This window comes from Pinus tabuliformis, chromosome 8, assembly GCF_031772625.1.
Source record: "Pinus tabuliformis cultivar Carrire ecotype Pingquan chromosome 8, CPIR1, whole genome shotgun sequence".
NCBI classification, from domain to species: Eukaryota; Viridiplantae; Streptophyta; class Pinopsida; order Pinales; family Pinaceae; genus Pinus; species Pinus tabuliformis.
Genome location: NC_142294.1, coordinates 1,962,990,262 through 1,963,014,887, shown reverse-complemented (window position 1 = coordinate 1,963,014,887; position 24,626 = coordinate 1,962,990,262). Strand labels below are relative to the sequence as shown.

General features: G+C 38.8%; 1 protein-coding gene across 1 annotated transcript; it reads left to right on the top strand.

The window, feature by feature from the left end:
* Nucleotides 1–7,506: 7,506 nt before the first annotated feature.
* LOC149244317 (leucine-rich repeat receptor-like serine/threonine-protein kinase BAM1) lies at nucleotides 7,507–24,055 on the top strand. Its single transcript, XM_089367967.1, has 3 exons — nucleotides 7,507–7,977; nucleotides 8,216–10,121; nucleotides 23,492–24,055. Exons 2-3 carry the CDS (start codon nucleotides 9,338–9,340, stop codon nucleotides 23,917–23,919), a joined length of 1,212 nt encoding a protein of 403 aa, XP_089224093.1. The 5' UTR covers nucleotides 7,507–7,977; nucleotides 8,216–9,337; the 3' UTR covers nucleotides 23,920–24,055.
* The last annotated feature ends 571 nt before the right edge of the window (nucleotides 24,056–24,626 follow it).

The following is a 24,626-nucleotide window of genomic DNA, read 5'->3' as shown; positions in this document are numbered from 1 at the left end:
CCCCTCCATGCATCTTCATGCTGCCATCTGGGCTCCCTCATCCCTTCTCGCCTCTCCGACATTGTCACATCCATCATCCTTTTAGCGAGCCTCCCTTTGTCATCTCTCTGCATTCCTGCAACATTCTTTCTCTTCATTGTGTTCTCCTTATATATGAGCCTTCAGAGTCCCAGATCTTTTTTCAATGGATCTGATCAATTGTTGCCCCCACTGCATCACTATTAGAGAACAGTTGGAATAGATCAGAAAGTTTCATAACCAATGGAAGGATCGATGTTCTTCAAAACATGGGTTTCTATTCCATCAATGCACAACCCACAGGAATGACATTGACAAGCTCAATCAATGTTGCGCTCATATTGAGCATGGTCTCCAGTCTCTGCAAGATATGGTTGGAAAGAAGTTCGGAGAGAACTCAAACTCAAATGATCATTGCAGTGGGTACCAGCAGAAGGAAGAAAAATCGATCAATAAAGAATGAAAGGAAGAGACAGTTTCAGTTTTGTCTCAGAACTCATTAGAATCTTCTCTTAGTCAATCAGAATGCTTTCCCTATATCTGCTTTGAATCAATCCTTAGTTAATCATGAATAACAAATGTATTTTGTTTCTCTAGCAATATTTTAGAACATACAAACAAAATGTAGTAGGTAAACTATGAATTTTCCAGCTTCATATAAAAGCAGGAATCAACAGATCTAGGAATTTTGTTACTGCTTCCTTCCTTATCTGCTCAAAAGTTTTGTATTATGGAGTTTATCTCCCTCCTCTTTTCGAATGAATATATCATAACCTGTAGAAATTTCTACAAATCTAGCTATGATACCATGTAGAAATTCCTTATAGATTCAAACTGCAAATTGTAATATGTTAAAACAATTGACTTGAATCTACTCTACTCATTAGCGGAAACAATAATTGATTGATAAAATCACGAAGCATATAAGAGAAAGAATTCAATCATACATAACGCAATGATTTCCTGGGAAAAGCCACAGCTAAAAACCCATGTTATATGTATATTGCATTAATCAGAAAATATGAGAAGATTACAATGCTTTACTCAATATCAAGCAACCTTTGTACTATCTCTATCTATCTCACTGCTCCCTAGACAATTCTTGGATGAATACAATATGCTCTGCTCAACCTTGAGCTCAACTTGCACAAGTATTTTCTATCCTCTACTTGACTGACTGCCTTTGGCCAATACTTAGCCAAATTCCTAGCCTTCGAAGCTCCTACTTCCTTTCCCTAACAAGATCCACACACAAACTTGTGCTTCCTATTGCTTGGTCTCACCAACTCGTGCTCACCAAAACAATGATTAAATGTGTGCCTTCATTCCTTATTTTAAAGGAAATTCAATTGGTTAAAATTAGTGAGTTTTATAATTAGGGAATGATTTATTTTAGGCCTTCTTCTGACTGCATGCACCATCTATTTAATTTAGATGATTTTACAACTGATAATAAATTGTCCCTTAAATGCAATCTCAACTGGGTCTTTCTCTGATCTGACATGCATGAGTTAATTATGAGTGAATCTTCAGTTTACTGGTTGATCACTACATGTTACACCCCACTACTACAGGTTACACCCCACTACAGTAAGTTACACCCCACTATTGTAGATTACACCCCCCTACAGTAAGTTACACCCCACTACTGCAAGTTGCACCCCACTACTACAGGTTACACCCCGCTACTATATGTTACACCCCACTACAGTAAGTTACACCCACTACTACAGTTTACACCCCATTATAGCAGGTTACACCCCACTACAGGACCTCCCACTAATTCATCCATCAGTTGGAACTATGTTAACTGAATTTAACTCAGTTGGACTGAATTAAATAATTACAACTCAAAATAAACTCAACTAGTGCTCCTAATTGTAGGAGACACTCTACATGACTCTAGTTAGACCCCCAACTCGAATTAACTGAAGTCAAATTAACTTAGTTAACTATTATAAGTTGTCATGAGATGTAGAATTACAATTTTATTCCCAATTTAATTCAAGTACAGATTAAATTAGGAAATTTTTTTCTTAATGCTATTTTTAACATTTCTTGTTGCTATTTTCAACACTCCCTCTCAATAAGAAAGGGATTCACGACTATCCCAATCCAATACCTTTGCAATGTTATGCATGAAACTCTTGTCACTATTGTTGTTTCTACTGCAACATATGCAACCAAAAAGCATCCAAACAAAATAAACTGAATCAATTGTGTCTGCAATTGTCTTCTGGGAAAATTGTGTTGCTACCGAGCCTCATGCTCTACTGTCAACACTGCTCTGCACTCCTCAGTATCTGAATGACATTGATCCTCCTGCTACTAAATAATGTGGGCCCCCGTAGCAAGGTAATGATCCATGAAGCAAAAAACACCTCAATGGACCCTGCCCAAATTTCTACACTCTTGGGGCTAATGCTTCACATCGTCGCACCTCTCGCCTGGAGGTATGGTTGCATGTGCTCCCTCTGCCCACATGGATTGAAATTTCCCCCTACTGAAGGTATCTACTTGATTGGATGTCTCCACTTAGTGTCCTCTCTACTTCTCCAATTGTGGTTGCTCCACAACTTGTTGAGGCTGCTTCTGAGGTTGCATGTTGAGAGGTAATTCATGCTCCCTCTCAACCACCAAGTCTCTAACATTTTTCTTGCTCCTCAAGGCTTTGCATGCATGAGCTAAATCTAGTCTACTTATATTGCTATTGTTACTGCTCTGCTACTACTTCTGCACTACTATTGCAACTACTGCAATAATGAGTATGATCTCCCCATATCCTGAAGTACTACCTTCCATAGGGTTGCTCCCTCTTAAACTAGACACCCTCTGAGCCCCGATCTCCCTGTGGGAAATCTCTCTGCTCCTCATTCTGCCAATATCAATTATCACAACTCCTTTTGTGTTGCTAAACATTGGCTCATTGATTTTCCCACTAGCATCCTTCTAGCTCCATTAAGAAGTTTGCACATAGGGTCTTTTAGATTTTCCATGAACTAGAGCTCCATCAATCTACAAGGACAACTTCAAATTCTTCTCTTTTATTGTGATTTTAACTCTAATACCATGTAGAAATTTCTACAAATCTAGCTCTGATACCATGTAGAAATTCCTTGTAGATTCAAACTGCAAATTGTAATATGCTAATACAATTGACTTGAATCTACTCTACTCATCAGGGGGAACAATAATTGATCGATGAAATCATGAAGCATATAAGAGAAAGAATTCAATCACACATAGCACAATGATTTCCTAGGGAATTCCACAGCTAAAAACCTCTGCTATTTGTATATTGCATTAATAAAAAAAATATGAGAAGATTACAATGCTTTTCTCGAGCCCGAGCAACCTCTGCACTATCTCTATCTATGTCATTACTTCTTAGACAAGTCTTGGATGAATACAATATGCTATGCTCAACCTTGAGCTCAACTTGCACAAGTATTTTCTATCCTCTGCCTGACTAACTGCCTTTGGCCAATACTTAGCCAAATTCCTATCCTTCCAAGCTCTTACTTCCTTTCCCTCACAAGCTCCACGCACAAACTTCTGCTTCCTATTGCTTGGTCTCACCAACTCATGTTCACCAAAACAATGATTAAACTTGTGCCTTCATTCCTCATTTTAAATGCAATTCAAATGGTCAAAATTTGTGAGTTTTTAATTAAGGAATGATTTATTTTAGGCCTTCTTCTCAGTGCATGATCATCTGTTTAATTTAGATGATTTTACATTTGATATTACACTGCCCCTAAACTCCAATCTCAACTAGGTCTTTCTCTGATCTGACATGCATGAGTTAATTATGAGTGAATATTTAGTTTACTGGTTGATCACTGTAGGTTACACCCCACTACAGTAGGTTACACCCCACTACAGTAAGTTACACCCCACTACTGCAGGTTACACCCCACTACAATAAGTTACACCTCACTACTACAGATCACACCCCACTACAGTTAGTTACACCCCACTACTACAAGTTACACCCCACTAATTCCTCCATCAATTGGAACTAGTTTAACAGACTTTAACTCAGTTGGACCGAATTAAATAATTATAACTCAAAATAAACTCAATTAGTGCTCCTAATTGTAGGAGACACTCTACATGACTCTAGTTAGACCCTCAACTCGAATTAATTGGGCCAACTAAATCAAATTAACTTATTTAACTATTACAAGTTGTCATGAGATGTGGAATTACAATTTTATTCCCAATTTAATTCAATGACAAATTAAATTAGGATTTTTTTTCTTGATGTTATTTTTAACATTTTTTGTTGTTATTTTCAACATAACCGACTTTGTTAAAAAAAATGTTAAGTATAAATAATTTTTGTAATAAATAACCAACTCCCTGTTATTTCAAGTGGCAGAGAACATAGTCGAGAGATCGGAAGGTCGGGTTGTTTATAAATGTAACATTTAAATTAACGTCTTCAAGGGGTCTTGGATAGATGGTGATCAGGTGCATTGTTAAGGCACTCCTAGATGTTACGTCATCGATTCAATTCCCCACCCTATTCGAGTGTTATTCTTGGACATGACCATGTTGTAGCCTCACCATTGTCAAACGTTAAAAAAAATTATTTAAATTGACATCGAATAGCCTAAATATTGAATCATCAAAATGATTGGTTTTATTAAAAATGTGTAATTTAAAACAATGAAATCATTAAAAGCAGTATCGAATCACTCAGGAAGTCGAGGGAGTCGAGAATCGGGAGACAGGAAAAAAAAACAAAAATCTAGAATTCGAGAGGTCAGAATGAGAGGGAGTTGGGATGACTTGAAAAAAAATATTGCGCAGATTGACCTCCGACCTATCTGACCTGAAAGTTTATTCTAACTAAAAGAAAATCTTTTATTACTTAGACTTTTTTTGGAAGGTTTTTTAATAAACATATAAAACAAAAACAAAAAACAAAAAAAAAGGAACCCTATTGTTTTCATCATTTTTAACAATGGGGGGCGGGAGTTGTTGTAGACCTAACAATACTTGATAAAATGAATAATATTAAATGCAAGGGGAGCCTAACTCTCGAATCTCCTACAACTGGGTTATCTACTAGGCTAGTGGTGGTCACCCTGACATCTATAGTAGCATTTCATCATGGACCTCAAGGACATGAATCAACTCCTTAGGGGTTGGGGAGTGTTCATATGAAACCTAAGATCTCATATATTTGGAAGTTAAAGTGGTGTGGGTTTCTACCTATTGCTTGCTCCTCTAAGTTGACAAGACAACCAAGAAGAAATAGGTGATCTTCTTGATGGTCTGAGGGTGGGCCAAACCTTGGAGAGACTATGATCTATGCCATTAAATTTCTCAAGAAGAGAGAGAGACACATCTATTTTGAATAAGAGAAGAAGGTGGAGAGGGAACTTCATGAATCCCAATAAAGGCAATAATACAATTTCATGATAGGTGGGGCAATGGAGGTAGGGTTGCTCCTAAATGGCATTGTTGGAAATCCTTGTGTAGCCAATGGATGTGGCAGCCTATCTCAACCCAATCTTATAGGAGATCACTTGAAACTAACCCAAGGGGATACTAGGAGTGTGGACGCAGAGGTCTATCTTAACCCAAAGCCTATGGGAGCTCACTTAAAATTGACCCAAGGGACCTTGGGAGCATGCATCTAGCCTTTATGTGTATAAGTAAATATCATAATGAGATCATCTCTTAGATATAGAAAATTCTCAGAATAAAAGGTCATCTTAAGGCCAAGACCCTCAAAAGGTGCACTCCAAGTGACTTGAATTCATTGTCTATAAATGTCATCTCTAGTGATCTAATTCAAGACTTTCTTAAACATTAGAGATGACCTAGAGCAAAGAACAAGCACCTAAATGAGGGGAATTAGTCCAACGGGATGGCCATCAATTGAACTAACCAAGAGGCCTTAGAACTTTAAAAACCAATAAACCTTAAAGCAACATATACCACCTCTCTCTATTATCCATAAGGGACTATAAAATTGTCCATCATTACACTCTTTTGTAAAACTTTATAATTAATTATATATTTATGAATCCTCAACTCAAATCTAATATTTTTTTTCCCTTGGAAAAATCTAGGCAGATCAACCCCAAAGGGAATCTTTTAAAGCCCGTCGGCCAGACTAGCAGGGCCTAACCCCAAAGGCGTCGAGGAGAATTGACCCCGTGACCTCCGGATGGCAAGGTACTTAACAACGGGGACTCAATCAGTTGAGCTAACCCTTGGGGCTCAATCTAATATTTTTACTTGCACCATATATTGCTTTCTATGGGTGCCAGGTATATTTGAAATTTTGGTAGGGTAAAAGTTTTCTATGTCAAATGGTTGTTATTAAAGTGTTGAAGATTTTGCATATTTTCATCTCTTTGCAACCTCAATTGTTATGTTTCTCAGTGGTGAAAGGGACACAATGCATTTTTGTGGCCAACCTTGGTGTTTTGCAACATGTTGGAAAGGTTTTCATTGCAATTATATGTCGTTGTTGGAGAGGTTGTTCCTTATGCACTATGTGTTGAAGAATCTAGGGCATTCAGAATTACATTGATTCTTCTTATTCATGATAACAATTTGTGAAGTGTTTTTACTATTTATCTTGGCTTGATCTTCTTTACATTATTAGTGTGTGTTTACTTCATCAAACTGCTATCAAAACAAAAGAGACAAGAACACAAAGTATTTGGCTTTCTGCCAGGGCCAAAACCTCTCCCTCTTGGAGAGGAAAACTCACACAAAAATCTTTTATAGAGATTCCAATTGACGAATACCAAGACCGTGACCCTTGACACATTATGCCTCTCCAAGACCAAGACATCAATCCCTTACTCTGCGACTACTGAGATCATCATCATCACTGCTACCACGAATGAATTCAATCATCATCATCACTGCTACCATGAATGAATTCAAATACTTCATGTTTATATAAATGTTATACTTATTGAAAACTAGTGAATTTTGATGAGCTTTAAGTATAAGTGTGTATATATGATTTAAATATTTTAAAAGTTTAAATTCATATATATATATATATATATGAGATAGTCTCCAGTTTTAGCTCAGTAGATTGAGTTCCCTTTGTTAAAGCATCTCTGTTATTGAGAAAGGTCAAATTATTCAGTAAATCACATACAATTATATCTTTTCACGTCATTCTTACCAAAAATTTAATTCAGAAAAATAATCATTTATTAATGACTATTATTTGGTAGGTTAGAAGTTGTTTACCTGTTTCTAAGCTTTTATTAGCATGCTTTTTCAATGAAATATGCCCAAAATCTATTGAAATCAAACTGTGAATTGTAACACGGAGAAACCAAGACAAGCCACCACAGCGGAATGGGTCACAAAATCCAATGCTTTGACTCAGCGCGTTATTTTTCAACGTTCCGTGGCATTACTTTCATTCAGTTTAATTCAAGATTGTGATGGAACATCTGAATTTTCTACGAAAATCACAGTTTAACATGAAATTCCATGAAATCACATTCCCCAGACGAAGAGAATTATTCAAAGCAAGACCAGTAACCATAGCCTGACTAGGAATCACAAAATCCATTGACTTGACTTAAGAATGTTATCTTTCAACATTCAGTGCGCATCTTTTTCATTTATTTTATAGCTCTAAGAGAGTGATGGAACATCTGAATTTTCTACGAAATTACAGTTATCTTGACTTCCAATGAAACTTACAATCGGTCCAAACATTAGGTGCCAGTTTATCTTTCTGCGAATCTTCTTCTTGCCTATGCACGACATTTGTTTGTAAAGTTCTGGCTTGGTATTCAATGGATATATACCATTGGTATTGATCCACTCGGTCTGTTTTGTATTATATTTGTGTTGACCCGATAATTGCGATTTACTTCACTTCAATGGATACCTGCGATTTTGTATTGAGCCATGACAGAATGTAGCTGTACTGCACTTTCTCTGGAGCGTATATACAATGTATATATGTTGACTCACTTCTATTTTCTCTTATTTTCAAAGTCTTTCATGAGGCTTTAGGTTTAGTATTTCTGATGTTTCGTATTGATCACGGTCTGATCTTTCTGTCTGTCAAACTTCATGACCTTTTGGTCCAGTTGTACACGGATAATCAACTTAGAATGTAGACTACTGCAAGAAATTGTATCTATTCAATGAGTATTTTCTGACACTAAGCGCCATATATTTGTTGTTCTAGGACCATTGTCATATGGAGCAAAGAAGCCAACAGCACAGAGCCTCTAATGGTGATTGGAAATATTGCGATATGCTTGTAATGGTAAGCAGTTAAATCTCATTTGACATTCTTACTGCCATAAAATATGGAGTGATCACAACATTTGGGTTTCTGAGACACAATTTGGTTGTAAAGGCATAATATCAGCTTAAAGATTTGCTAATTCAGAAGCTGGTTTTAGGGTGCAAGGCCCTGGAAAGATGTGTTAGTGCCCTCCCTCATTTTGGAGCGTGGAGTTATGTTTGAGCCCTTAGTTTCATCATTTCAAATCAAAAAGCCTATGTACTAACATCATTTGATCATTCTGAGACAGATCTTCTAGCTTGTGCTTGCCCTCTTTGTTGCAGGTCGTATGCCATCCCCACGTGCTATATTCCCACGTGGAACAGAAAGTTCACACTGCTAGTATTTTAGGAGCTACTCTGTTCTACTCTGTTTTCTTGACTCTTTCCAATGCTAATTACTAATTATCATTCATGTGTCTTGAACATGCCTTAGCATGTGGTGAGTGCAGGCATTCCAAACCACAGTTGTGACATGAATGCTTCATAAGCTTTAAGTTGCATTTGATCCCTGAGCACTTCTACTTCAAATCATCAAAAACTGTGAAAGGTTTCCGTCTTTTCTTTCCAACTAGTATACAAGTGTGTGTTACTGAATATATGTTGCAGAATTTTAATCTTTTGCAGTAAATGCCGCAGATCATATCCTTAGTCTCTTATAAAACCATAAAATAGCAAATCTACTCTTTGGTACTAAAATAATGGGGAGTTCAGCCACCTTCCATTATCCTGGGGAGTTCTGAGCTTTCAGACCTTGATCATCCTTCTTAATATACAAACTTACTAGATCACCTATAGCATATCCCTCGCTGAGAATTTCATTCCATGTTAATTATGACTACTACATTCATGTCACTAGGATAGATATCTCTCAGCTTCTAACCTCCCAGTATGACCACACTCATTACATAACAATCAAGTCTGCAATCATTTATATTGATCCAACTTCACTTCTCAGATTTCTAGATAACAGGCCTAATTTTACCCTTGTGATTGATTACCTCCCACAAGTCACATTATAATGAAAACAAATGACCCTGGTGGAGATCCGAATGGATCCCATCATGATAAAAACTATGGACCTATGTCAATAAACGGCAGTGCTGCAGTAATTCTACTTGTTATGGGGATATCTATAACAGTTGTAACCATTATTATCCTGCTAATAATATTCAAATGGTGCCCAAAAGCTAGAATTTTTAGCTCCAGTGTGAAAGCACCTGTGTTGCTAGCAATCAATGAACCTCACTTGAGGATGAGCAGAAATGAACTGCTGGCCGCAACAGCAAATTTCGGGGAAGAAAACCTGATTGGCAGAGGTGGTTTTAGCAGTGTTTACAAGGGAATTCTTCCTAATGGACGAGTTGTTGCAGTAAAATGGATGAAAATAGATGGGGAAAATCTTCCAAAGAAGAAATTTTTTGCAGAATTGAAAATACTAGGGAGGCTGCGCCACAGAAACCTGCTGAAAATTCTTGGCTATTTTACTGATTCAGAGGAAATGGCCTTGATCTTGGAGTTCATGCCAAATGGTAGCTTAGAAAATTTGCTGCATGGGGAAGCTCAGCTTCCCTTGGAATGGAAACAGAGGTTGAACATAGCCATGGGAGTGGCCCAAGGACTGACCTATTTGCATCATGAGTCGAGAACTAGTGTCGTACACTGTGATTTGAAGCCAAGCAATGTGCTTTTGGATGAAGATTTTGTACCCCGCATAGCAGATTTCGGAGTAGCAAAGGCATCTAATCTTCATATGACACAGAGCTCGTGCGGACCTGCGTGGACTATTGGCTACACGGCACCTGGTAAGCCATCAGGGCCTTTAACTTTGAATGCTTGTGATGCATAAATTTATATTTTTGTGTCCAGGTGATTTGAAAGATTGTGTAGGGATTGGTTTGATTGATTTATTTTATAGTCTCCTTTGTTTTCAAAATACAGTTTCGTGTGTCTCTGTGTACATACATATTAATTAATTATTTAAAAGTAATTTTTATTTAGAAGTTCAAATATAATTTTGGATGTACACATGAATGAATTTAGATTAGATTAAATTAGAAATACTTTAATGACATCCATGAGACTCAACAGTCTAAGGGACCCAAACTCCATACGAAACAAGACATCATACTCTCAAGTTTCACTCTAGAACAGCCTGAATTTTGATCAAGAAATTCGTAGTTTTGTGAAGCCTTGCTTCCTCAAACAGCGTGCTCAAATTGTCCACCTTTAGACCACTTTCAAACTGATTACGAATGTCCTCATAAGCTAGACATTCCATGATGAAGTGCCACTCGGTTTCAACCACTGCTGTCCTGCAAAATATACAAATTCTTTCTTCCCACTCTTCCCTGGGGGTTATCCATCTACCTATTTTGCACCTAAGATGGTGAGATCCGGTCCTCAGCTGCACTATTAAAATTTTAGCCTTTCCCTTGATTGTGGCACTCAAATAAGTCTTTTCTTCATGCAATTGTGATGGGTTGAAATTTTTGACATATAGTGTTTTTTTCCCGCCAACCTGTTTTTCCCACATGGCAGTCCTAAATTTTTCAAGCACCCAATTTTTTATCTCCTCTTTAGAATTAGGACAATCTAGCCAATTAATTCCCCATTTGCTCATCCATTTGTCATTTTGCTTCCTCCAAGTTTTCTTCCTACGCTTTAGCTCCTTTGCGGCAATCATCTTGGGCCAACGATGTGCCTCCATGCTTTCCACCTTTTTTAGATAACTTAACAAACGAATGATTGTTGAAGCCTCCATCAGGAACATTCCAACCTCAGCTAGTAGGATCTCATATGGGACCGTTGACTTGACTTTGAGGTTACTAATGATTAAGTGCTTTTGAATTCTTTCTAGTTGTCTCCACTTGTGATTTGACATGTTGCTCCCCCAAACTTCACATCCATAGAGGACAACTGAGGTAACCAACACTCCAAAAAGAGTTTTCTTGGTTCTCCAGTCCCATAATTTTGTTTTCCTGCATCTGTTCTGAAGAAGGTAAGAAGCTCTCCAACCCCCTTGGATCCTTTTAGTTATGCATGTCTCCCAACTGAGCCTATTGTGAAAAACAATTCCTAGGTACTTGTACTCTTCCACTATCTCCAGGGGTTTTTCCTCAAATATGAAGCTAACCTGTTGTTTTCTTGTTTCAAAGAGAAGATCATGACTTTGGTTTTGCTAGTGTTTACTTGCATCCCAACCTCCTGACAGAAGAGCTCTAAGGCCTTCAAATGCTCTCTCAAACCTGTAAAAATTTATGTTTTCCCACCCCGGTTTTCAGTTTCTCCTTATTTCTCCCATGTAGTTAAATGCCCATTCCCATAACCATACATTTAACAAACTAAAAAAAATAAATATTGCTGAAAACACAAATTCTGGAAATTTTTTCAGAATGCTGGAAATTGCAGAATTAAAAATCAGCAATCAAAACAGCCATTAAAACACATTAAAACACTGATATTTTTGGTCAATTTGACCCTGGAAAAACCCCCTACAACTCTTGGGGAAAACCAGTTTGAGAGCTCTTCTTTATTTCTGAAAATTGCATTTTTACAGTGAGAATTATTCAGCAAAAAATCAGCAAACAAATTTACAACTTATCTCCTTTCCCGTGCCTCACAGCAATCTGGAAATTACAGCAAACAGGACAGCAATAAATGTTGTACGGCCTCCGTTTTGTGTGCAGAAAAATTAGCAAACTGCTCCTCGATTTTGTGCAAAAATCTGCCTTTCACTATGTGCTGAATCAGTTGTACAAATCTGCTCAACTGCTGCCTTGGAATGTGTGCCAAGCTGCTGTCTCCTTCTCCTCCCTGCTCAGAAATCTCTCTTGCTCTCTTGCTCTCCTTCTCCCAATCTGCTCATGAAAGAATGAATGACCTTTTCCTCATTTTCCTCCTTTAATATAACTCCAAGTGACTTTTGGGTGATCCAAGTGACTTTTGGGTGATCTCTAAATCCAATGGCTGAAATAGATTTAGATCAATGGCTGAGATTAAATGCTCATTTAAATCTCACTTTCTATTTTTTTTAATTCACCCCACTTTAATAAAGACCCACTTAGTCATTTATTTCCAAAGTCACTTTTCCTTTCTAATTTTTCATTTACTTTATAAAAGTTACTTTAAAATTAGACTTAGTAACTTTATCACTTAAAGTCACTCTTAAATTAGATTTAACTTTATAAAATTATAAAATCACTTTAGAAGAAAAATTAAATTCTTTTGGACACTTTTCCCTAGGCCAAAGATCAAAGCCTAAGGGAACCACCTGTCCTCCGGTACCAAATTTCAACACTCCCTCTTACCGAGGAAGGTGTTCGTCACCACACCCATCTTGTCCCTGAAGTAGACATGCTTGCCCCGTGGTAAGGCTTTGGTAAGGATATCTGCAATCTGCTCATCAGTGGAAATATACTCAAGCTTCACAACTCCCTTCTGAACATAGTCTCTGATGAAATGATATCTGATCCCGATATGCTTTGACCTGTCATGAAATACTGGATTCTCCGTGAGTTTAATGCAACTCTGATTATCACAGTAAATCACTGAAGGTCTCAACGGCTGACCAAATAAGCCAAACAACATCTTGCGAAGCCAGATAGCCTCACAACTAGCTAGACTGGCTGCCATATACTCTGCTTCCGCTGAACTCAGTGCTACTGACTGCTGCTTCCGGCTGAACCATGACACTACTGCTGAACCCAACCCAAAACAGCACCCTGAAGTGCTCTTCCTATCAGAAGCACAACCTGCCCAATCAGAATTAGTGTATCCTGCGAATCTTACTCCATCTCCCTGCCTGTAGTCCAGACCATAATCCACTGTCCCCTGCAAGTACCGCAAAATGTGTTTTGCAGCCACCCAGTGAACCTTCCTAGGCTCACACATAAACTGACTCATCGTGTTGACTGCAAAACAGATATCTGGTCTAGTGTTGACCAAATACATCAAGGAACCAATCAGCTGCCTGTACAATGTGGGATCCACCAACTCGGAATCCGAAGCATGAAGCTTCTTCCAGTTGGTGATCATCGGTGTCGACATGGGTCTACAATCCTCCATGTGGAATCTGCTAAGGATGTCCACAATATACTTCCCCTGCCCCAGGAAGAAATGCCCCTCCTCCTGCCACACCTCCAAGCCCAAAAAGTAATGCATCAAGCCGATGTCCTTCATCTCAAACTCCGCCGCAAGATCTCTCTTGCAGTGCTCTATGAGTCTCTCTGCACCTGTAATGATCAAGTCATCCACATACAGCACCAGAATGAGAGGCTCCTCACCAATCATAATAAAGTAAAGGTTCGGATCTGCCTCACTCTTTGTGAAACCCATCCCCTGCAAGTATGCATCTATCCTGGAGTACCAAGCTCTGGGAGCTTGCTTCAGGCCATAAAGGGCCTTCTTCAGTCTGCACACATGGGACTCCTTCCCATGCACCTCAAAGCCCTGTGGCTGCTCAATGTACACCTCCTCCTGTATGAAGCCATTGAGAAATGCGGTCTTCACATCCATCTGGTGGATCTTCCAACCCATCTCTGCTGCTATCGATATAATGGAGCGGATCGAAGTATATCGAGCCACGGGAGCGAAGGTCTCCTCATAATCAACTCCCTCTACCTGGGAGAACCCTCTAGCCACAAACCTCGCTTTGAATTTCTCAATGCTGCCATCTGCAGCATGCTTTACCTTGTAAAGCCATCTGGAAGTAACCACGGATTTGCCCTCAGGCCTCGGCACCACCTCCCAAACATCATTCTTCATGATAGAAGAATACTCCTCCTGCATGGCCTCTCTCCAGACCTGCTGGCTAGCTGCCTCCTCATAGCTAGAAGGCTCAGAGTCAAGGATGCTGGTAACCATCGCCATATAGCTACAAAACCTCTCAGGTGGTCTACTCTCTCTGACCGGCCTCTTCGGCTCAGCAACAGATGTGGCATCTCTCAAAGTGTCCTGAAGCCACTTGGGCTTCCTCTTCCCTGAGCGCACTTCTCCCACCGGAGAATGAAACTCCTCCTCATCATCATCAGTAGCCTGAACTCCTGACTGTCTGTCTGCTATCCTCCTGCCTGCACCTGAACCTGTAGAAGCTGAGGTACCGTGTGAACTGTCCATCAGTGGACTCCCTAGTGAACTGCTCTGTGAACTGCTCTGCATGCTGCCCGGAGCACCACCCCTCTGGCTCGATGAGCCACTGCTCACTGACAGACCTGACATCCTCATAGATGTACCTCCTGATCCTTCTGATCCTTGCCCACTGGATCCCTGCGACTGACTCAACTGCTGCTGAGGGTCTGGCTGATCCAGATACTCTAACTCCCGTGACCTCCTAAAGGCCCTGTCCTCCTCGAACTTCACATCCCGTCTAACAACAACTCTCCTCTGTGCAGGGATGTAAATCCGAAAGGCCTTTGAGGTCTCACTGTAGCCCACAAAGATACCCTTCTCTGCGGTGGGCTCTAGTTTGGTCCTCTTCTCCTTGGGTATATAGGAGTATGTAATGCATCCAAAGATATGAAGATGACCAATATCAGGCTTCTTCCCAGAGAAAGCCTCCTCCGGAGTCATGTGCCCCAAGGCACGATGCGGACTCCTGTTCTGCAAGTAAACAGCTGTGTTGCAGGCCTCTGCCCACAAGAACAATGGCAACCCCTGATCATGTAACATGGCTTTGGCAGCCCCTATGATGGATCTGTTCTTCCTCTCTGCAACCCCGTTCTGCTGGGGGTTGTAAGGAACAGTGAACTCCCTCCTAATGCCTGCCTCCGCACAATAGTCAACAAACTCTCCAAGGGTGTACTCTCCTCCATTGTCCGACCTCAAGGACTTGATCTTTCGACCTGTCTGAGTCTCCACAAGAGCTCTAAACTCCTGAAACCGCTTGAAGACCTCACTCTTGGTCTTCAAAAAATAAATCCAGGTCCTCCTGGAGTGATCATCAATGAATAAAACATAGTACTCATATCCACTCAAGGAAACATGAGACATCCGACCGCTCACATCGGAATGAATCAAATCAAGTATCCCCGTCGCTCTGCTGTCACTGCTGGGAAAAGGGATTTGGCAAACTTGCCCATCGCACAACCTCTGCAAGTATCAAAGTGATCAGTACTAAAATCTGGCACACCTGTAGTGATCTCCCGCAATGTCCTCAAGGCTCCATGATACATATGTCCCATCCTGCGGTGCCAAATCTCACACAGCTCAGAACTGCTAGCTCTGCTGTCGGTACTACTGTTCAATGCCAAAAGGGGTTGGAATGCAAACTTGTACACCTTTGCATGGCGTACACCTATCACTCTAGCTGAATCAGCTGGAGTGCCCCTGGGATACATCAACACCTGTCCTCCCCTGAACAGTACCTCATATCCTCTGTCCTCCAAAGCTGAGACGGATATGAGGTTCTTCCTCATCCCTGGCACATAAAGAACCTCTGACACCTTCAAGGGAGGTTTGGACTCCCTCTGAAATGTCATTGTCCCCACCCCAACTGCTCTAACAACTCTGTCATCACCGAGTACTACCTCAATATCAGTGCCACTCTCTGAAAGCTCTGAGAAGTACTCACGGACTCCTGTCATATGACGTGAAGCCCCACTGTCCACATACCAGATACCTGAAGATGCTCCGCTAATCGAGGGAAAAGCATGCTCCCTCTGAACCTGTGTAGCAGGTGATCCTGCACTAGAGGACTCACACGTAGTGAACGCAAACTCTCGGTCAAAACGACCAGCAAAGTCCTCAATCTCTGCTGAAGCTGCCACGTCCTGGTTCTTCCCCTTCTTCTTCTTCTCCGGACACACAACTGCATAGTGTCCCATCTTTTGACAATTCCAACACTTCACCTTGGAATAGTCCTTTTGTGTGTTCCCCTGTTTACCTTTACCTTTGCCTTTGCCCCCACCACTGCTTGTGGAAGCCTGCTTCTTCCCTTTGCCTTTCTTGCCTCCTGCCACCAGTGCTACATCCTCATCCTGCTCAACTGGCTTGGCTGCCCCAAGCTGACCTTTCCTGATCTCTGTCTGAATGCAATCATCCCAAAACCTCTCCCATGTGGGAAGGGTCTCACGTGCACAAACCCCATCAGCAAAGTTCAACCATGAACGGGGGAGGCCATTCACTGCAATCCGCACCAACTCAGTGGGTGGAATGGCCTCTCCAATCGCTGCCAACTCATCTCTCACATTGGTAATCTTTGTGAGATATCCAGCTGCACTATCATTCCTCATCTTAATGTTCTTCAGCTTCTCCTTCAGGACCATCTTCCGGTTCTCATTGGTACTCTGATAGAGATTGGACAATGCTGTCCACATCTCATGGGCATTGCTCTTTCCTCTCACATGAGGAATGCAATGGTCTTTGATTCCGTCTAGAATCAGCCTCTTACCCTTATTGTTCTTCTTTTTATACTCAGCCAACTGAGTAACATCAGTGGGCACAACAACAGGGTTCTGTGCGGTATGCACCATGATATCCCAGACTTCTGCCTCCTCAAAGATACTCTGCATTCTCTCCTTCCAAACACTGTAATTTGTATGCCCATCCAACCTATCCTCCACCCTCAATCCCAATGACATCCTGCTGTCCTAAAACTGAAAAATAGCACTGCTGTAGTAAAGATAAAACTGCTGTTTATGAAAAAATCAGCTTGCTGAAATTTTCTGAGTGAAAAATCAGCAACTGTAATTTTTCTTTTTGCTGTCCCAAACTGCCCTTCAGCACTCAAGCTCCGATACCATGTAAAAATTTCTGTTTTCCCACCCCGGTTTTCAGTTTTTCCTTATTTCTCCCATGTAGTTAAATGCCCATTCCCATAACCATACATTTAACAAACTGAAAAAAATAAATATTGCTGAAAACACAAATTCTGGAAATTTTTCAGAATGCTGGAAATTGCAGAATTAAAAATCAGCAATCAAAAACAGCCATTAAAACACTGATATTTTTGGTCAACTTGACCCTGGAAAAACCCCCTACAACTCTTGGGGAAAACCAGTTTGAGAGCTCTTCTTTATTTCTGAAAATTGTCTTTTTACAGTGAGAATTATTCAGCAAAAAATCAGCAAACAAATTTACAACTTATCTCATTTCCCGTGCCTCACAGCAATCTGGAAATTACAGCAAACAGGACAGCAATAAATGTTGTACGGCCTCCGTTTTGTGTGCAGAAAAATCAGCGAACTGCTCCTCGATTTTGTGCAAAAATCTGCCTTTCACTATGTGCTGAATCAGTTGTACAAATTTGCTCAACTGCTGCCTTGGAATGTGTGCCAAGCTGCTGTCTCCTTCTCCTCCCTGCTCAAAAATCTCTCTTGCTCTCTTGCTCTCCTTCTCCCAATCTGCTCATGAAAGAATGAATGACATTTTCCTCATTTTCCTCCTTTAATATAACTCCAAGTGACTTTTGGGTGATCCAAATGACTTTTGGGTGATCTCTAAATCCAATGGCTGAAATAGATTTAGATCAATGGCTGAGATTAAATGCTCATTTAAATCTCACTTTCTATTTTTTTTAATTCACCCCACTTTAATAAAGACCCACTTAGTCATTTATTTCCAAAGTCACTTTTCCTTTCTAATTTTTCATTTACTTTATAAAAGTTACTTTAAAATTAGACTTAGTAACTTTATCACTTAAAGTCACTCTTAAATTAGATTTAATTTTATAAAATTATAAAGTCACTTTAGGAGAAAAATTAAATTCTTTTGGACACTTTTCCCTAGGCCAAAGATCAAAGCCTAAGGGAACCACCTGTCCTCTGGTACCAAATTTCAACAAAACCATGGGCAAATTTTGCAATTAAGATAAAATCGTCAGCATAAAAAAGTAGTTTCGCCACATAACCTGCTAGTTGAATACCCTCTCTGTTGGTGTTGTTTAGCCATTCTTCTAACTTATCAATATATAAACCAAATAGAGTGGGGAAAAGGGGGCACCCCTGCTTGACCCGAATGTCACTACCAAAGGATTCTGAAAAGCCCTCTTTAATTCTAATTTTAGCACTAACTTCCTCATACAGTTTATGGACCGCAGCTCTATATTCATTTGGGATTCCAAGCTCTTCCATTCTTCTCCAAATCTTATCCCTAGGAACAATGTTAAAAGCCTTTTTGAAATCAACAAAGGGCTTCCCCACCCTGAATGTCCCATAATTTTTTGATGAAGTGCCTAAGAGTGATGCAATGATCAATTGTAGAGTGCCTTGGTCTAAAACCAATCTGCCTTTTCCTCTTTTACCCTCTTTTTCTACCCAACTACTGATTCTATGCTCCATCATGCTCCCAAACAATTTTCCAAGAAGAGGATTGACCATAATAGTGTGATAATTAGAGGGATTATTGATGTCTCCACTTTTGTAAAGAGGGATGGTGACACTCGGTGTCCATTCAACTGGAAAATTGCCTTGTGTGATGTTGTTGAATATCCTTTTGATGATTGTGCCAAGATCTCAACACCTCATTTGGGCTTTACCACTCGCCAATTTTTGTATACCACGCTTGACACCTCCACTGAAAATAGCACAGTTGTAGAGTTGATTATGGGGGAGCTACTTTTCTCTTGTTTTCTCTCATAGAGAAGCTTTTCATATTCCAACCAATGTGTATCTGAGATATTACTATCTATTTGTTTTCTCTTTTAGCATTCTGAAAATTATATAATTTTTAAGAAATTTAATTGCATAAATAGATTTAGTGATCAGAAAAACTTTTAAGGTATTAAAATTTTGTGAATTATAGATTATTTAGATATTTATTTTTATAATTATCAAATTTTAAGCACAATTAATTAAAAAAAAATAAACTACTATTTTAAATTAATAAATATCTCATTATATATAATAATTATAATAAAATTTAAAGTTTTTATGAAATTATTTTCATTGATGATTGCTACATCCATGTAGACTTCTACTTCAAGCTTATACTTTTAAGCTTCTCTAATGATGTCATAAGCTCTTGCTTCAATGGTATGCTTCTACTATGATGCATCCTCATACCTACAATGCCTCTTGCCATGATAGCTATTATTTACAAAAACTAGAAAGAGCTTAGTGAAGGAGATTATCTCAGTCATATTTGAGATCTTTTACTTCCTCCTTTGATTTCTTCTTCTCAGGTTCTTCCACTTCTTTGGTTATATGGACTTCTTCCCTTCCTGTTTTGTTGCTGTCCCTCTTAAGTTTAGTACAATTTCTCTTGTAGTGCCCATATTCATGATAGTCATAGCATCAAATCTTCAACATATCTTTCTTGTTCTTTTTCTAAGGAACAAACCTTCCAAACTTTCCTTTTCTCCTAGCATGGTAGCAAATGTTTGAACTTGCTCGTTTGATCCTACATCGCTTTTTGCCTTCAACTTGGTTTCTTCAATCTTACACAATGACCAAAGTTCATTGAATGGGGTAGCTTTCTTCTTTCCATAGATGCTTGATGTAAAGTTGCCCCATTTCTCTGGTAGTGCATTGAGCACTATGGTGGTCATTTCTTTATACATTACTTCTCCCGACTCTTGTAGTTGGTCTCTTATTTATGATACCCTCATAAAGTATGAGGTTATTCCATCTTCCTTTGAGATATTCATTTTGTATAGCTTGTTTCTCAAAGATATCACTTCTCGAGCAGTGCTTATGGAGAACAATTCTACTCGCTTCTCATATATTTCTTTTGATGTCTCCAATATTGCAACATATGGTATGAGGGGATCCTTGATGGATTCTATAAGGATCCATTGAGCCCTAATTTCTCCTTACATATGTTTGGCTAGGGCTTGAGCTTCTTCTTTTGGATGTTTAGTGATTGAGCCCTTAACATGTTCAACGACTTCATTTTCTATGAGGATCAAATATGTCCTCTTCTTCCATGCAAGAAATTTTGATGACCCAACCATTTTGTTGCCAAAATGAAGTCATTTTGATGGCAGATTCAGTCATAAATACAAAGGTACTTACTTGTCAAGTGAAGATGCTTCTTGATGACAATATATTCAACTTGTTACCTTCTTGATTTTGATGATGATGTTGATAATATAAGATGTCTTATTGATGAATATGTCTTCCTTCAAAAGTGATCCTTCAAAGAGAGGGAGATCACCTTGATTCCTTGATGATGATGACAACGCCTCTTCTTGCTTCCCTTGGATGTAACGACTTCAAGATGCTACAATGAGTAGTCATTCTTTAAGTGAAGGTAGGGTCATGTAGATTTTTTCTTTGTGATGATGATGTGAGCTTCTCAAGAATCCTTCAAGTGAATCACCCTTCTTTAGATGAGTTACGCTTTCGAGGTCTTCTTTCTTTGAGATATGATGATTTTTGAGATGTGATGATCGTGGAGATGAATGGTTCTTCTTGATGATTGATGCTCTTGATGATGTTCTTGTGCTTCGGCCCTTGAGTGTCCTTATTTAAGTTGTCTTTCCTTGTCTTGTCACCTTATCTCCGATACCATGTTGAGAAATCTGGGGGCAGCTAGATTAGGTGATTTCACTTTCTTTGATAATTGTTTGTGATATATTTTTACTTAACTTGATTGGCTTCTTCTTTCACTTGTTTATTATTAGTGCTCTTCATCACACAGCTACCAAACCATAAAGAACAATAAGACAAAAGGACACAAGATATAGGCGATCAGCCAGGGCCAAAACCTCTCCAACTGAAAGGAAAACCCACAAGAATTCCTCTCTTCTTATAGATCTTCAATCGATGAATTCCAAGACCTATGACCCTTGATCAAGACTCTCCAAGACCAAGTCAAATCTTTCTTGCTTTCCAACAACTTCTGCAATTTCGATCCCCAGTAGATTCTTCTGCAACTCCGACCTCCCAACAGATTTTTCTGCAACTTTGACCTGTCCAACAAATTCTTCTACGACTTTGACTTGCCAGCAAATTCTTATACATAACCCCTAGCCTTGGCACGTGTAGAGATTATGATAGTCTCTTACTTCTTTCCTCTTCACTTGAGTTGATTCTCTCTCCTAGAGAACTTGGCTTGCAAGGTGTACTTCTTGATGCCCTAACTCGACTTCTACAACTCGCCCTTACTGCTGCAATAGGTGCCCTAATTCCTTCGCACGTGTGGAGAGTAATAGCCCAAAACAAATCCAGAAATCTCGCTTTCTTTCCTTCTCTTCGTCCTTCCTTTCTTCCCACTTCTTTCTCTTACTTGATCGAACTTGAGAAAGGTGAGTGAGTGATCCAAGTGAGGTCGAAGTCTCCCTTATATATAGCTCTCTTGCAAGGTCGAATTGCACCCTTTAGGCCGACTTGTCCAATTGAGTAGGTCGACTTGACCTTTGCACCATGACAAGGTCTTGGAGGGTCTTTTGACTCAAATAAATGCTTCTTTAGAATATGTGACATGCCCAAGTGGGTTTGTCATATATGACAATGACTCTCTTGACTTGTAGACTCATTGACAAGTCCTAGAAGCTCTCAATGGGAGCTTGACTAAAAATAAATTTCCCTTGAGCATGAAACTCATGCCTCAAGAATAGCAATAATAAATTTATCTCTTTTCATTAAATACATAAAATCATAATAAAATGTCATTATGAAGACCGAACCTAGTTACATATTTCAACATGAATGATGTTAGGTCTTCATTTAGTTTATTCTTGAATGATATGTTTTATCTAATTTCTTTTAGTAAGACTGTCATATATGATATAATGAAAGATATGGGTATAAGTTTATTATTCGATGTTTATGTCTATTATGAAAATGAAAATTCTTTAGTGTGGAAGGTTTCTTTTGAGAAATTCCCCATGGGTTTTCTCAAATCCCATGAATTGTACTAAGAATGCCGCCAATGTACAATATAATGGGCCCAAGGGGATTTCACTTTGTGATCTTGGCCAATACAACTTCAGCATAGCAAGTCAAACCCCTTGAACTAAGCCACAGGGCTTAATGTTTATATAGTAGCTTATGCCATCATATAAAATTTAATTTTATGGAGTTGTGATGGTAGAATTATTGTTGAGTTTTGGCAATCACCAAGTTGACTATTATAGGTGAGTTTGCCAAGTCGTCACCAAGTGCGAGTTGCATGACTTTGTTTAGTATACTAGTTAACTATGTGGCCAAGTGCCTACTAAGTTAACTCACTATTAAGAAGCCTATAATGAATTTAATACGACCTCATGCAGGCTTGTGGACCTACTATAGGTGGGCCCCTACATTTTGTAAGCCAGGCCTGTTTCTCTTTGCATTGATTATAGGTAGGGTCACATCACATTTATGGCAAAGACTACTTTCTTCAATTTTTCAAAAATTAGGTTATCCTCCTATTAATGGCCATAATACCAATGATTGATATCACAGAGTATCATAACTGTCACCCTTTCAAACTAGCCTGGACGTGTAGTACACCCTTGTACAATACAAAAAGTTTGGTTATGAGTGCAAATTGATATTCAAAAGATAATAACTGCCAACATTTTTAACTAATTTGGTTGTGTAGAGTGTGAATAAAACAGGGATGATAATAATACTCAAGTCACCTATTTTGTGGTGATGTAGAATAGCTTCAAAGATACAAAATCTCTTTCCTTTCATCCCTTTCCACTCAGACTAAGAAATGTTTGTATAAGATTTACATTTTCCTAGAATTATATGAGCATACTATTATGAATCAGATATAATAAAGATAGTGAGCAATAAATATATATATAGAGTCCTAAAATTACATGATTGTACTATTGTGAAACCGATTATAATGATAGAAGGATGGAAGTGTTTTAACCGATAATAATGATAGAGGGATGGAAGTGTTTTTGGAGTTGCTCTGACATTCCCTATGCTCACTCTCGTATGTTTGTTCCTTTTACAGTCCGACTGGCCAGTTTCGTCATAATATGTAAACGAAATTCTAAATAAACAGATATGTAAACTAAATTCTAAATAAACTTTTAAGGCAGAGGAAAAATATGTACAATAAGGTAAACATAATATTTTAAAATGGAATAATGAAATAATTTAATAAAAAGTGTATTAAAGAAAAAGAGAAAAATAGTGATACACTGGTTTCTACTAAAATTCAATCGGTATTTGCAAAATGGAGAGATCTAAGAAAATATAATTTTAAAAATTCTGCACTTTCTTTTTATCTTATTCCCCTGGGCTTATGGAAAAGATTATGACTAATTATTATCATCTGTGCTTGTGAACAGAAAGAGCCTATTGTTTGAAACCATCCTCGAAGTCAGATGTGTACAGTTTTGGGATCATGTTGCTGGAGTTGATCACAAGAGAAAGGCCTACATGCTCTAATTTTGAGTCTGGGATGACCTTAATTGACTGGATTCGCAAAGCTGCGGCAGAAGACTTTGTTTTGGATGTTATTGATCCTTATTTGAAGACTACACCAGAGCTTTACCATGAAATTTTAGCAACAGTTGATTTAGCACTCCAGTGTGCACAAGATAGTCCACTTAGAAGGCCTACAATGAGGGAAGTGATTGCCAAATTAGCAAAAATCAGAGGAAATCATGACCAATTCGACCGTTTCAATGTTTCTATGCATCGTCTCTTAGTGTCAGCGCCACTTCGCAACACTCTCATTGTCCCTAGTCATGCAAGTTTTTCAACCACCAATTAATTGGCATACCATGCTCTTCAATATAATGGGGTTTCCCCAAGGAATTGAAGATATAAATTGTCGAAACAGTCAAATTGTATTAAGGAAACCAAAAAGGAAGATAAACATGTTTTGTATATGAGCTCTCTTAGTGTCAGCCCCACTTTGCAACACTCTCATTGTCCCTAGTCGTGCAAATTTTTCAACCATCAATTAATTGGCATACCATGCTCTTAAATATAATGGGGTTTCCCCAAGGAATTGAAGATATAAACTGTGGAAACAGTCAAATTGTACTAAGGAAACCAAAAAGGAAGATAAACATGTTTTGTATATGAGCTGAAACTAGACTAAGAGAAGGGACCATTCTGTAATTTGGAAATTTATGCCATATCTATATGTAAAGCTTAAGTTTTTATATCAGCAATATACTTTAATTACAGATCCTGCACATTAGTTGTAACTTTTGCTCTGGATATGGATATGGTGTTATGAATCCATAACGCCATCTCCAGAAAATCAGTTTATGCTTCCGTACAATAATTTCATTACAACTCATTAGACCTGAACATCATCCTATATCTAAAGGTTGATGATTTGAGTTCTTATGTCAATATGATAATTTGATTACAAAAATTACATGCGTCACTAACAAATAAACCTGAATGGTGTGCACCTAATTTTCTCATGACTAAGGGGCAAGAAAAGCCACAGATAAAGAGATAATT

Coding starts and splice junctions, on each gene's coding strand:
- LOC149244317 (XM_089367967.1), top strand. CDS start 9,338: ATGAAAACAAATGACCCTGGTGGAGATCCGAATGGATCCCATCATGAT. Junction 10,122..23,491: donor TATTGGCTACACGGCACCTG/GTAAGCCATCAG, acceptor GCTTGTGAACAG/AAAGAGCCTATTGTTTGAAA.